Source organism: Cucurbita maxima, unplaced genomic scaffold (assembly GCF_002738345.1).
Source record: "Cucurbita maxima cultivar Rimu unplaced genomic scaffold, Cmax_1.0 Cma_Scf00003, whole genome shotgun sequence".
NCBI lineage: Eukaryota > Viridiplantae > Streptophyta > Magnoliopsida > Cucurbitales > Cucurbitaceae > Cucurbita > Cucurbita maxima.
Genome location: NW_019272019.1, coordinates 5,514,084 through 5,530,194, shown reverse-complemented (window position 1 = coordinate 5,530,194; position 16,111 = coordinate 5,514,084). Strand labels below are relative to the sequence as shown.

General features: G+C 30.9%; 1 protein-coding gene across 1 annotated transcript in view; it reads left to right on the top strand.

The window, feature by feature from the left end:
- The first annotated feature begins 9,248 nt into the window (after positions 1–9,248).
- Positions 9,249–16,111, top strand: part of LOC111477176 (histidine kinase 5-like) — a 10,047-nt gene continuing 3,184 nt past the window's right edge. Inside the window, exons 1-12 of the mRNA XM_023121193.1 lie at positions 9,249–9,537; positions 9,690–9,854; positions 10,535–11,453; positions 11,914–11,970; positions 12,157–12,384; positions 12,545–12,638; positions 12,732–12,938; positions 13,316–13,446; positions 13,844–13,893; positions 14,464–14,804; positions 14,898–15,001; positions 15,122–15,907. Coding sequence (XP_022976961.1) covers positions 10,734–11,453; positions 11,914–11,970; positions 12,157–12,384; positions 12,545–12,638; positions 12,732–12,938; positions 13,316–13,446; positions 13,844–13,893; positions 14,464–14,804; positions 14,898–15,001; positions 15,122–15,907 — 2,718 coding nt within the window. The 5' untranslated portion in view covers positions 9,249–9,537; positions 9,690–9,854; positions 10,535–10,733. The remainder of the gene's footprint in view (positions 9,538–9,689; positions 9,855–10,534; positions 11,454–11,913; positions 11,971–12,156; positions 12,385–12,544; positions 12,639–12,731; positions 12,939–13,315; positions 13,447–13,843; positions 13,894–14,463; positions 14,805–14,897; positions 15,002–15,121; positions 15,908–16,111) is intronic.

Here is a 16,111-nt window from a genome sequence, read left to right as displayed (position 1 = left end):
TATTTTTATAAAAAATTATTACTTTTTAGAAATATGACATTTTGACCTTTTTTTTTATATAAATATTATTTAATTTAATTAAAAAATTAGAAATTTAACTCTTTTTTTTAGTAGGTTTGTCTTGTCTAATAGTGTATTCAAATAAAAAATTTGCATCAAATGTCGACTACTTCAAAAATATAAAATTTCAATTTCAATTTTTTTTATTTACAAAATTAAATTTTTAAAACTTGTAAATTCTTGTTCACCCAATTAACACAATTATAAAAATAAATAAAGTAAATTTATTATTTAATATTAAATAGTTCCTTTGAGAATGTCACATTTTAAAATACAAAAATTATTAAATTTTGAAAAAAATATATACCACGATCAAGTAAATATATTAACAAACAATATCATTACGAGATTCATCTAAGTAAATATATTAATTAATTAATTTCACAATAAAAGTAATTTTTTCTTATAAAATTACAGGTTTGTACGAAAACTAAGCATTGATATTGGATGAAATTTAATTATAGTTGACTTGGCGTCGGCTGGCAGTTGATAGCTGTTGAAGAAACAATATAATTTTGTCGAACTGTTGCAGCCACCCAATTAATATTATTATAAATAAAACATTTAAAATACCTGAGTCAGCATCCGCGTTGACTGGACTTCTTTTCTTTTCTTTTTTTATTTTCTTTATTATATTTTAGGCTGAAATGATATTTTCATCCTTCAAATTTCATGATTATTCCACTTTTTATCTCTGCAAAATTGGAAGTTGATATAATTGAATAAAATATTATAATTGCTAGCTTATAAATTATATTTTTAATAAATAATATTAAGATATTAACCCAAGTAATAAAATATTAAACAAAATAGAATAAAAATATGAACCAAGTAAAGCTCTAAACATAAAATTTAATTTAAAGGTCGAGTACATCCTCATGAACTATAAAAAAATCATGAGCCACATTAGTTGGAGAAATAAACAAAATATTATTTATAAGGGTGTGAAAACCTCTTCCTAATAGATGCGTTGTAATTCCATGAGGCGACGGCGATATATAACGTGTCTAAGTGTACAAATTGTATCAGAGTCAGATACTGAGCAGTGTGCTTGCGAGAACGTTAGGTCTTCAAGAAAAATGGATTGAAGCTGACCATCCGACTTAAACACTTAAATTAACAGTTTTTTTTTTTTTTTTTTTAATTGTGATTTACCCCGACATATGAGGCCGAATCATGAAAGACGGCCCAAGCCCATAGGGTTCAACGAAGTTTCAAGTTTATAGTGGCGGAAGAGCAGGCCAGAAAGTTGTGGCTGAGCTGACATATTGTAAAACAGGCATTGGAAAAAAAACCTAGAGAACTTGCAAACAAATAAATAATCCTTTATTACTATTATTATTTCTTTCCATTTTTTTAATAGGACCAAACTCATTTGGATCGATCCCGAATAGCTCGCCACGAGGAAGCTAGGGTCAGCTTCGATTTTGGGGAAGCTAGGTCGACCTAGCATCTTGGGATTTGGCTTGAGTAATTCAACCTAAGTCCCTAGTTTGCTTTAGACCACTTGAATTTGGCCTTTTCATTCAAAATTTTTGACTCCATTTATTCTTCGTTAGGTCTAATTTTACCGTAACATATACTTCAAAGAAGTTATATATTTGTATGTTTCATAGATTAGGCAAGGTATTTGGTCCATAATTTGTTTTGGATGATTTAACGTTCCATTCAAGACGCTGGACAATAAATTGCAAGTTTCTAATTTATAAACAAGTTGGTATTAAAAAAAAAAGAGTATGGGGCATATGACGTCAATTATTTAAAAACACAGGACCAAAACCTTAAAGAAAACAAAAAATTGATGCCACCTAGTCACAGCCACAAAATTGCACCTTCCTTTATTTTGTTTTTTGGCAATTTGCACCACCTTTTTTTTCCATAAAAAGTACATTTATTTCCCAACCATGGTGCACACGTGTCATACGAGCACCCATCATCGGTTATAAAGTCAGTTGCCAAGTTCAAGTTTATAACCCTTTTTTTGGTTTAAAAAGCGCACACAATAATAATAATAATAAAGAAAATAAAATATTGGGTTATAATATATTTTTAATCTATATGTTTCTCCTTAAGTTTTTTTTTTTTTTTTTTTTTTTTTTTTTTTTTTTTTTTTTTTTTTTTTTTTTTTTTTTTTTTTTTTTTTTTTTTTTTTTTTTTTTTTTTTTTTTTTTTTTTTTTTTTTTTTTTTTTTTTTTTTTTTTTTTTTGATGTGGGAGGTTTATAAACTTTTAACTCTAAAAAAAACTAAAAATAAAGATTAAAGGCGGGTGGAATCGAACAATTTACTCATAGTTTAGTTAAGTTTTAAAAGTTTGGTCGTTCAAATAAATCTATAATTTCTCAATTTTGTGTCTAAGATTTTTATCTATTCAATATGAAATTTATAGATCGAAAAAATTAAGATTTTACCCGACATACCATTTATATATATATATATATAGTAGATTTATTAATTAAAATTTTGAATATTTGGCATTTTTTAAATCTAGATACCAATTAAAAAAAGATAATTAATTAATTTTTATGTGTTATTTTATGCATTTTTTTGGTAGCAAGTGGTGTTATTTATTTATTTTTACAGGTTGGTAGGGATGGGCTATTTATGCAAATAATATGTGGGGTAAGGGGACCCGTCTCCGACTCCGTCTCCTGCGCACATAAAGTGAATGTGTCACTATAATTACCAGACAGCTAATGACACCCATCCAATCATAGGAAATTCTCACTTTTTAATTAATATTTCTTAATCAAATTAATTAATACTAATATTAAAAAAATAAAAATTAATAATTAGATTACAAATTTACCGAGCTATATATTTATATTTATATTTATATTTATATTTATAGCATCGTTTCATATGAACACATTAAAAACATTCCTCCCTCTCTATATTTATTTATTTATTGCTTTTTTTTAGTACAAGCTAAAAAAACCAAAGTAAGAAAGCTTGAACTTACTTTTAGCTTAAGGTAGGGTTGTTATTATTATTTGTTTGGTGGAGAAAGTATGTTTAAATCATAATTAATTTTGATTTTCTCATCTATTCGTTTTATTTTTTTAATATAATAAATATAGATACGACCATCTGAATTAATAATATTTGAATTATGCTTGACTCATCACTGTATTTTTTATTCATTTAATTTCAATTTTACATTATTCTCTTTATGACATATTTCATCAAACGAATAAAAGAAAATATTTTATTTTTAGGTAATTTTAAAAAAAAAATCGTGGTTTTTTATTTTTTATTTTTTAAATGACTTCGAGGTATGGGACATAACATAAAAGTAAGTATGTGTTTATAAATTTAATTATGAAAAAATAAAAACAAATATAAAAGAGTATTTTGGTGGGATAAAAGTAAGGTTATATGCATGTTTACTCATTTGATAATTAATTATTCACACAAGTTTATATCCTACAAAATTTAAATATAAAATAATGTAGAATATACGAGAACCGTAACATAAAATAATTTGGGTCAAGATCATGCACAAATTTTAAAAAATAATATATATAGATACCAAACCATTCATTTTGATATTTTTTAATTGTAGTTACCTTTTTACAAGTAATGCTGCAACTGTAACACTCCAATAGTTGAACTAATACACAGTGATGTTCGAATTAAACTATTTATCTTTTCTTCTTTTAATATGAAAAATCAACGTTAGAATTCTTCAATGGACGGTAAGATTATTGAATTTCAAAATACAAATACAAACGAATTGGTTTTCCAAGAAAGAAAAGAGAAACCCCACAAAATAATGTTTCTTTCTTAGACGATGAAGCTGGAGTAAGGAAAGGCATATGGTTCATTGTCTGTTTGTTTATGTTATGGGGATGACTCATGATTGAAAGGAAAGTGGAAGAGTGACCGAGCCAGCGAGCTAGCTGTCCGAGGCAAAAAGGTCCTGAAAGCCAGGACCGGCTGGGACCCATTTCCAACATAAATCGCCTCCCGCTCCTGACCTATCCAGTGCGTGCGGTGTTGGGCTTAGTCACCGGGCTCAGATCCCAAGTAACAATCTAACTTTGTTCTTTTAATATCCACGATATCGTTAACAAAATAATTAGAAAGAAACCATCACAGTAAAATTTTTTATTTCATCCATTCTTCCAAATGTTATAATCTACGCTCATAACCGTAAAAATTGGTGTAATTTAGTTCAAAATATGGTTAATTTCCTTTTTTCCAGGATGAAAAATGGAAAATATAAATTTTGATAAAATTATTTAATTTATGTATTAATGAACTTATTTTTGTATTAGATATTTTTATTGAAATTAATGTTTATTAGACGCCGGAGAAACCAAAAATAAAAGGTTGAGAAACAAAAAAAGAGAACGATGAGAGCTGATATAGTCTAACAATTGTTTTTTAACAAGAATTACATTCGACTACTTTCTTTTATATATTTATGAATTGTTTAAAGATATTTTTATGTACAAAACCGTAAATTTATGAATATTTTTATTATATATAAAATTAATATAAGTAAAATTGAATTAAAATTAAAAATTGGTATAGTCATTTTAATCTCAAATTCTAATTTAAAGAAATTGAAAAATTTAAGATTAAAATTAATTCCTTTTTTTATCGGTAATTCATTCGAATAAGAAGATTACATATTTAGTAATATTCATTGTTTCAATAAATTGATATCAAGTACCATTAAAAAAATCAGTATTTTAAAAAAAAAAATAAAATCGAGATAAAAATACAAAATAACCTTTATTTATGCATACATAGTTATAATTACGATGGTGCAATATTCTCATATTCTTATTATAAGAGTAAACTATAATTGGCCCCTGATGTGATCGACCACCGGCAAAAAGTAAAAAATAAATAAATAAACAAAATTTTAAAACGATAAATTAATTAATTATTTTTAAAAAACAGTGGTGATTTTTTCTGGATTAAAAAAATGGTGGCTTTTCCCTTTGCCCTCGTGTATGCCTGTAAAACCACAATCCACGTCAGAGTTTCCTTGACACGACGTGTAACAAATTGTTCATTGGCGGTTAAATAACACGGATTGGGTTTTTTTTTTTAAATTTACATATTTACCCTCTCGATTTGATTGGCTACGTGTTGGCTAGCGGATGGGGTTTTCTTTCATGGAACCCAGTGAAGAGGGGACGGAATCACGTTAATTATAATTAAAATAATTATTTAAATATATTTTTACTAATCAATTGATAAGTAAATCCGCAAATTAGGGATAGCTGTCTTTAAAACTTTCACTAATTTCAATTAATCTATTTTTAAAAAACACATTTTTTAAAATAAGAATTACGAGAAAGTAATTAGGCTTTAATTGCTCTTCTCTGTTCATTCATGGTTGTGAATTTAAATTCTTTTAATATCGTTAAAGAAATAACAAATATTAAAAAGAATTTCACTTGGCGGACCCACGACACCACGTGGCAGTCAAATAATGTTCATGGCTGAGTCAGCAACCATCACGTGGCGGAATTGCTAAGTGGGTTAGAAAGAAAAATACAGATATGGGATGGTGAGCTGTACAAAGAAATAACAATTATATCACTTATTTCAACTTTATTTATTTAAATAATATTTAATATAAACAAATAAATAAAACCTAGACCACTTGGGCAATTTTCTCTCGTAAGTCATACCCATGTCTCTCCAACTAATTCCATTATTCAACGATCCATCGCTCGAATTAACATAAATTATTTATATTTTTAGCTACCATTATTTTATTCCTATTTTTAATTATACAAATATTTTATTAGAAAGTTTAATAATTTATTCCTGACATTTTATTATTGCCTTTTTTGTCTTTTAGTGTAAATATTGGTAGATGATCGACGGTTGATTATTAACCTCTTTTTACGAGTTCAATTTTATTATTAAAAAACAGACTACAAATAATTTTAACAAATAAATAATGGTTATACGTATAATTTAATTTTCTCTTAATAAAAAATTCAACCACGTCTTTAAACAAAATAAATTCATCTGAAAGGGTAAAAAAGGAAATTCTCAGATGTGTATTTTTATTATTAAAATTTCCGTAATTTATATAGGGCATTTAATGTGCCATTTTATAGTTTAAATTATTTTAATGCTCATCCGATCAATTGTCTCTCACGTGTGACATGCATGTATCCTTTCCCTGCAATTTAAAAATCACGAGAGCTAGTAGACAGTAAATTTTTTTATTAATAAATACTAAATTATAAGTAGGATAATAATATATTAGAACCTTAATAATAATAAATAAATAAATAAGGTTGATGAACAGTTTCTTTATACTTTAATGATATATTTTACAACAGGTTCTATGAATTTAAGCATATTATTAAAAATAAATATATAAATTATATATATTTTTTTATTATAAAGTAGGCAAAACAAATCCTGAAGTTGTTTTTCATTTTTTCATTTTTTTTTTTTTTTTGTTTCTTGCCTTTTCCCTTTGAATGGTAAAAAAATCTAAAAATTCCATAATATTTAATTTTTTATATATTATATTTATTTTTACGTATTTATTATACATTTTTAAAAGTGTTTAAATTGTAAAAAATAAAAATAAAAAACTTAAATTTTGATGAAAATAAGAAACAACAAAAAAACATGAAACGTGACTAAAAACGGAAAATAATACAGCAAGCTGTAAATAATAAAGTTATCGAATGGACCTACTTAATTAATACATGAAATTAGGTGAAGTTCTAGAAAATAAAAACTATAATATAAAAAAAAATACATAAAATGGCTTTGGTTTATAAAACAAAAGACCCAAGCCTTCCCCACCACAAATTCGGGAATCTAGAACATGTTTGGCAACTCATCGATTTTAAAATATAAAATTATGTTTTATTATCCACTAAGAAAAAGCATAGTCTAAAATACTTGATCAGCCTTCATTGAAGGACGAGTGTATATGTCCACCTAATCAAATATTATATATATAATATTAATGTTCATTTGAGAAAACGTTTATTGTATCTTATTAATAATTGGACTAAAGTGTTTGACAACGATAGCTAGCCTTGCGTTTTTCATTGAATCATAATTTTCCATACTTTTAAGAATCACTTTCAAAGCTACACATGTAACTGATATTAAAATATTAAAATCAGGTGATTTATTATTATTAATTAATTTTTTTTCGTAATTTAATTGATTTGACCGTACTCGATACAAATAAAAAACGTTAATAGACTTTTTGAGAAGGGATCTAAACATGTCGATAATCATTGACTTAAGTAAACTTCACACCAACCAATTATTTGATAAGAAGTTAACTCTCGTGTTCGATAGAAATTAACTAAAAAATAATAATTTATTTAAATCAAGTATAAATGGTTGAATATAATTTAAATCGTTAATGTTACAAGATCAAACCGCTATCTGGTGAGATTCAAGATTGATGACGACTAATATTTAATAAAATCATTTATTATTGATAATTATAAACTTAAAAAAAAATATCACATTATTTACACTAATATAATCCTAAATCAATCAATTAAAACATATATATAATTTATTAACCACTAACATAAATGTTAAATTACCATTTTGAGAAAACTAGAGGTAATATATAGTTATAATTATATACGTAATTCAAATAACTTTTAAATATATTTTCCTTCGAGCTTAATGTTATAAAATGTTTTTAGAGGAAAAAAGCAGTTATATACAAAAAGACCTTTTTACCCTCAACAAATTATTTATTGCCTACGACGTTGGGATCTAGATGAACAATATAGAGGAAAATGAATTAAAGGGAAATGGGAACAGCACTTTAATTAGTAATTACGGAGTCGTTGACCAAGCGAGACTTTCTCTTCGATCTGGCGATGTTTTTGCCTTCTGCTACCATGTGGACGCTCAGACAATTTCTGCCCAATTGGATCCACGTGGGCTCTTTTCATTGGAGGATAACTGTACAAAAAAAAAATCCATTTATGGTTTCCAAGTTCCAACCATGGTTAAAAAAATAAACCCACTCCACAATCGAACACTAGCAACGTAACCAATGCTGCCCAAGTTAATTGAACCACAGTCCCCATATAGCTCCCCTTTACCTTTATTATTAAAAAAAATAGGAAATTTTATTAATTAATAAATTCTTAACCTTTCCATTTTTATATTTAATAAAATTTTAAACTTTTAATTTTATATTTATTAAATTATCAAATTTAATTTTATGTTTAATAGACTTTTAACCTATTTAATATTTTAATAGACACAAATTTTAATTTTATTTATGACATATTTATTAATTATAAAAAATATTAGGAATATCAAATACCTAAAATATACAAAAAGGCACAAATCTCTTAAAAAAATTAAAATTCAATTTTCCTTGAAGATAAATATGCTAAATCGTCACTTAGTCTTAAAGTTTTTAGTTTTCAATTTGGTATTTATTCTTGGAAGTCTTCGACATTATCTTATGTTCTAAAACTTGTGTACCACTATTTTTTTTTTAATTTTTTTTTTTTGTTGGTTAAAGGTGGAGAATATAAATTTTGCCAAAATAATTTTTTTTAAGTACTTTTTTATGTCGGTAACAACTACTACTTATATTGCATAAAAGAATTGATAATGTGTCGTTAAATTATTGTTTAATAAACATAATTGGTGTTATCTATATTTAGAAAAATCAATTTTACTAATCAATAGTTAGAATTTGATCCGTTAATGGATTGGATTAGATTTTGAGTCTTTTAAAGTAATTCTTAAGCGAGATAATATATATAAATATATATATTTTTGTATTTTATTTAACCATCTTTAGATAAAGGATGGAATACTTCGGTTATAATATGTTATAAATATATAAATAAAATAATAGAAAATATGAGCCAAAAAATACTTTAAATACAACTAAAACTGAGAAATTGAATCATTGAGGATGAAATTGAAGAATAAATAAAGTATTAATTTGTATATTTATTCTAAAAATGAAAACACGTTGAATTAGAATCCAGTTTGCACCACGTAGACGTTTGCTAAAAAACAGCGCAATATTCATTGAACGCAAAATTAGAGATTGGGGATACAGAAACGACGTCGTTTGACGCGTGAGTACACGCGTAACGTAAACACGTTACCACTGAAATGGCGGGGAACAGCAAAAACGTTCAGCGTTTTTAAATCTTTTATTTTCCAGCTCTCAAAGTGATCGTACACTTCCAAACCTCTCTCTCTTCTCTCTTCCCTCTTCCCTCTTCCCTCTTCCCTCTTCCCTTTAAATCTGCCATTTCGTCCTTCGTTTGTGATTTTTTGTTGATTCATGTTCACTTTCCGGAGAATAGAGAGAGAGAGAATCAGTGAGAAAATACTTGACACCGTAGTGAGAGAAAACGCTGTGTAATTTGTTCTTGCTGTTCTTCAGGATTTTGCATTAGGAGCTTCAAAGAATTCAGTCGTCGCAAGAGGAATCAGAGACGATTTTATATAAAATTGATGGACAAAAAAAGGTGATCGAAAAGGCCAGAATTCTCTAATATTTTTTACCTCCGAATGCACATGGCTTCCTAGGCTTGTCTTCTCTCTCTTTCGTTTTTCTTTTTTCCGTCACATGCTTTCTTCTCCTGCATTCAATCATTTCTCTTCTCTCTTGTGCGCGCAGTGGCTGGCTCTGATTTTTCTATTTCCACCAGAAACTTTTGATAAACAACGGCAAAGATTCCTTAGATCTATTGTTGAAGCCATTCGCTGTTTTTGAGTTTTCATTTCCAGTGATTCGGACTTCGGAGGTTTGGTGCCGCTTGGCGTTTGATATTGCGGATACGAGGTTAGCATATTGAACTGTAATCCGGTGTTTTCTTTTCATATTGTGAAGCATGATCCGTTTAATCTCGCATTCGGCAGTTCAATCCTCTTCGTTCGTAAATGTAGCTTCCAGCTACGTTTTGACTTGCTTCTTGCGAAGTACTTTGGTTTCATTCATTTGAATCTGATCATCGCGAATTGGAATTCGAGTTCAGAGTCATCTTTTCGCCTCTCTTATTAGTCGTTTCACATTTGGAGATTTTGTAATGAATTTGGAAGAGTACCTTCACTATCTTTGGATTTCCTTTCTAATTGCATTTCTGAGCATCATCAGCTTCCGCTGAGTATAAAATTTTTTCAGGCTTGCATTTTGTTAATTTTTTAATTTCTTGATGGTAGATATTCAGCTTCCTCTTTGAAACTGAAAAGTCTTCGCTATTCGAGTAATTAAGCATACGCTATCGTCTAAATCCAAAGATGTGCATCTTCCGCTTTGAAACTGAAAAATCTTCACAATTCAATTAGTTAAGCGTACGCTAGCGCCTATTTCTGATATAATTCATTTTTCGAAAATTAGAAATCCTCTTTATTTCAATCTGAAACTATTATATGTATAAATACTTCGATTGATGTTAAGTTTTTTGATCTATTGATGGGAAGTCGTGCAATGAATCAATTCATTGAACTTTTCTGCATATTTAGGACCTGCTCTATAACTACGTCCATCTACGACAGTCTCGAAGGGTTTCTCCTATTTATCTGTTAGCACCGTCTTGTGTGCGCTGGATGGAACATGGATGAGCTAAGATGCACGACGTATTACATCTTCAAGGAATTTATTTGCAGTAGAATTGTCATCTACTTTCTTGTGCAAGTTGGAAGAAATTGCTGATTAATTGCCATGGTCTGCGAGATGGAGACTGAGGTTATTGAAGCTATGGACATCGAAGCTGTTCCTTCTATGTGGCCTGAGGACGTTGGACCAGATGTTAGAAAGCAGTTCAACGTAGAAAGGCCAAGAGCAGATCAAGATATGTTGGAAGAAGTTAACATAATAGAGGAACCGACAATTGTTGATTTCAAGAGACTTATAGAGTTAACTAACTATACTGAGAAAGGATCTTCACAATTACAATACCTCGCAAAACAGTGGGAGTATAAGCAAGCGAATGCTGTGCGTCTCCTTAGAGAAGAACTTGACATCCTCAGCAAGCAGAGGAAAGAAGTTGAGCTCAAGAAATTGAAAATATTAGAGGAACATCTTTTTGAGGAAGAAAGATATGCTGGTGATAAACGTCCAATTTCTATTTTAGAAGAATCTTGTGATATATGGCAAGATATTCCAAGGAGGAAAACTGATTTCGTCATTCAAAGTAAGGGAGTTGAAATTGATGCAGCGTATGATACATTGACATACTGGAAGCAGCGAGCCATAGATCTGGAAAAACTGTTGGAAGCAAGCCTACAGCGCGAGCAGATGCTTGCAGAGAAGCTCAGGGAAAACATAAAAAATGTTGAAAAGCAGTCCTCACCAGTTGAGGAGTTGTCACAGATTCTGAAAAGAGCCGACAATTTTTTGCATTTTGTGCTGCAGAATGCACCTGTGGTTTTTGGTCATCAGGTACTATTTCAACTTCATAATGTTAATTTTATGATGTCGGAATTTCTGATTCTCCTGAGTTTGTTAGTTCGGACTTCTGCATTAGTTATTTCAATCGTTTTAAGGGATTTTGCTCGTCTCTAGAATAAACATATCCTTGGCTTAGAAAGTAATAGAACCTACAAGACAGCTCAACTTCTTAAGTGTGTTGTGGATCCTTAATTATAAAATTAACAAAATTATTTTTGTTGGTCTTTCTGATTTTCTTTAAATACATACACGAAATACAAGAATGGTAAAATAATGGCAAAGGTAACGCAATTTGTGCATGCCGTCAACTACTAGAAGTTGTAGATTCTTCGTTGTTCTGCTCCACATAGTGAAGTCATCTTTTGTTCTATGGTTGTGTGAATTGCATGCTGCAATCATTATTGTTCAGGTCAACCATAAGGAACTGATTTTTTGAATACTTGCATTTCAGGACAAAGAAATGCGCTACCGATTTATCTACAATCATTTTCCAAGTTTGCAAGAAGAGGTAACCATTTCTTTCACATACCAGGTCTAAAGGAATTGTGTATCGTTTTCCCCAACATGCTGTTGTATTACTTCATTAAAATTAGATCGAATAACTCAATGTATCAGGACAAACTGTGACCTCTAGTTATTATTTATTTATTTATTTTTGCTCCTTATGTAATGCAAAGGGTATTCTTTTTCCCAGGATATTATAGGAAGAACAGACGTTGAGATTTTTACTGGTGCTGGTGTTAAAGAATCTCAAGATTTCAAGAAAGAAGTGCTAGACAAAGGGCTACCTGCAAAGAGGGAGATTCAGTTTGATACGGAATTATTTGGGCTTAAGACCTTTTTGATTTACGTTGAACCTGTCTTCAGCAAGGCTGGGGAAACAATTGGAATAAATTATGTGGGAATGGACATAACCGATCAGGTGCTTGATCGCTTCAGTATATTTGTGTAAAATTCCTTTTCCATTTTACATGTTAGTCATTCATGTAAACAGTGTGTGTGTATATGTACTTCTAATCAAAATATCACTTATCTTATTTCTGTCATCTACAGTGATGTGTTTTCTTTTTCTTTTACAAAAGGTTAAAAAACGAGAAAAGATGGCAAAGCTTCGCGAGGAGATTGCAGTACAAAAAGCCAAGGAGTCAGAGCTGAACAAAACAATTCACATCACGGGTTAGTTTCTTCTTTCAACCTATCTGGTTGTCTATTTCTGCTCAATTTAGCTGCTGAAGTTTTCATTGTTTTTTTCTTTCCTCATTCTTGCAGAGGAGACAATGCGAGCAAAGCAAATGCTAGCAACCATGTCACATGAAATTAGGTCTCCACTGTCTGGAGTGGTTAGTATGGCTGAGATTCTGTCCACCACGAAACTTGATCGGGAGCAGCGACATCTGTTGGATGTTATGCTGTCTTCAGGAGACTTGGTGCTTCAACTTATAAACGATATCTTGGACCTTTCTAAGGTCGAGTCAGGTCAGAATTTCTTTGCGTAGAACATGGTTTTAATTCTAGCATTTCAGCCACATTCATGGAGTTATTAATGTGTAACGAAAAAAATACTCAACTGTTATATGTAAATTTGTGTCAATTTTGGTGCTCTGAGATGTTATGATGTATTTGGTAGGCCTTTTTTATTTTTCTTAGTCCACACGATATTCAATAACAACTTACAACGAGTAATAGGACTACACAGATGTAACTGGGTGTTTGTTTTCACTTGTTTATGCTCACAATTTCCTCTCACTTGAAGGATTTTTTTTTTTCTAGTGGCATATTAACGAAAGCCAATTTATTTTTTACTTCAAATGTAAGCTGATCAGGTATATGATGGTTTTGCCTTCTTTTATTAGGAGTAATGAAGTTGGAAGCTACAAAATTCCGTCCAAGAGAGGTTGTGAAGCATGTTCTGCAGACTGCTGCAGCATCATTGCGAAAATTCTTAGTTTTGGAGGGACGTATAGCAGATGATGTCCCTATAGAGGTGAGGGTTATAGATGAATATTAAATGTTTAAAATTGATTAGTTGGATTTTGTATGCTAAGTAGGCATCTGAATCACAATTAAAAATCGAGTAATAGGTACGTATGACATTTAATTTAATATGCCAGAGCAACCTAGGCTGGTGGCATCATATGGATAGTTTTATGCCTCAAACATTTGAGGTAGAAAGGGTCATGCCTGAAGATGTGAAATGTGTGCACCCTATTCAGTCCCCTTTTCAGAAACCTTAGCCATGTAGCTTCATAGCTTATTCACATATCATCCATTGATAGTTGAACCCATATAATTTTTTGCAATCCCTGCCTATCCCTATCTTCCATTACTTGATTGCTCGTTTTAGATGTGTAAACTGCCCATTACACGGTGCAACGTTTCAGGTCATCGGAGATGTTCTTAGGATTCGGCAAATCCTCACCAACTTGATCAGGTATTGAATTTTGTAAATATTTGAATAAAATCATATATGGACTGCATAAACTTTACAGTATGTTGCACAAAGAACTTCCAACCAAATTCTAAGTTAATAATTGAGAATTCAATTCTTAGGTAATACGCTGGGGAAGATCAATTTTTACTTATAGGTCTACTCCTTTTCCTTCTCTAATGCCTTCCCTCCCCTGGCATCTGTTGACTTGGTGCCGGTTGCCCTGTTTTACAAAATTACCAAATGTTATCTTTCTTTTCCGATAATAAGAGGCTAAGAAAGGCATCTTAGAAGTTAGAATGGCCTAGTTTTGGGTACAAGTAATATACACACTTGTCCTGAGGAAGTAGGCATTCATGTCGTCAGTGAGGTAATATGGTTGACCAATGTGACATGAAATCCGTGATAAACACAAGCATAAATCACGGACAAGACTATATTCAAAATATTCATGTAGAATGTCTTATATAGTTGATAGAAAGAGCGCTAAAGGGTTAATGCAGAAGGAATTTAATGCTTCCATTCCCACATCATCATATGATAGTCCTCTAAATAGATAATTAATCGATGCAGTAACGCAATCAAGTTCACTCATCAAGGAAAGGTTGGAATTAACCTTTATGTGCTACCCTATCCACCCATCGGAAAAGGAGAAGAAAGCCCCAAGAAATCAACGGCTGATAACTCAACAGTTCCGGTAAATGGTTGGCAAGAAGGAACATGTCTTCCAGCCCCTCAGAATGACTTGCGTGGCCAGAAACACGGTGACAGAAATCACTTGCATTTTGATGCACCAGGAACCCCTAGTAAAAGTGAAACCACACAGAATGGAAATAGAGAAAACGAATCTTGTTCACCAGAAACAACGGTATGGATACGGTGTGATGTTTTCGACACAGGAATTGGAATACCAGGTATGCTTGCCTATATTTCTGATCTTTTAATATACTTATTACACAATTATGAGCAGTAATGTTCATTCGATGATTTCTTTTGGAATGAAACAGAGAATGCATTACCAACCCTTTTTAAGAAGTACATGCAAGCTAGTGTCGATCATGCTCGCAAGTATGGAGGGACTGGACTTGGACTGGCAATATGCAAACAGCTGGTAAACTGTTCCTTCATGTTAAAATTTGCCTCAATTTTGAGGGGGTTATTCCAAACATAATCCAACTTTTTCCTTTTCTTGCTTGCTTAACCCATCATTATGCACTTGCTTTTGGAGCAGGTTGAATTGATGGGTGGTCATCTCACCGTTTCCAGCCGAGAGAACCATGGATCTACATTTACATTTGTTTTGCCATACAAGGTTTCGACCACTTGCAGTCCTTCCGATGATTCCGATGATCTCTCCGACGACGAGTCCACAAATGATGAAATGACCGAGGGCTTCTTCCAATTCCAACCCCACAGTTTCAGTTCTCTAGCATCTTCTAATGGCACAAGGATCATCCCAAACTCAATGTTACATACAACTGGGTATCACACCTCAACCAAACTCAATGGATTTTCTGAAGCTTCTTTTCCTATTCCCACAAACAACATCACACCACAAGAAACTGCTTCTCTTAGAGATGTCCCTTATGCCAATGCTGCTGCGGTAACCTCAAGCGAATCACAATGTTCATCGAGTCGGATGAACTCAGAGCTTGATAACGAAAACCAACCAGACACTAATGCTCGGTCCCAAAATGTTGGTGTGAATTCAGTTCACAGATCAGAAACAATGAAGCAAGAAAATGGATTGGAAAAGCCAAGTAATAAAATTCTAAAAACAGAACAGGGGAAGGAGAGATCCGATGATGGAAGTAACCATTGCAGAAGTAGCAGTAGTAGTGGTTCTGAAGTCACAATGGGATTGGAACCCAGAATTCTTCTTGTTGAGGATAATAAGACCAATATTATGGTTACTCAATCCATGATGAAGAAGTTTGGCCAAAAAATCCACGTTGTAACTAACGGAATTGAGGCTGTTCGTGCAGTTCAACGCCGTTCTTACGATCTCATTCTCATGGTATGTGTTTCTGCCTCTTCGACATAATTTTTATCAAAGGGCATAACAAAATTATATTTATTTAATATATATATATATCATCACTTTTATAATTTTTTAAAATAACATCTTTTATTGCCTTTGTTTTTTCTTCTTTTGTAAATTTTATAATTTATTGCTATAAATATTATATCATTTTACTTCTTTTTTTTTTTTTTTTTTTTT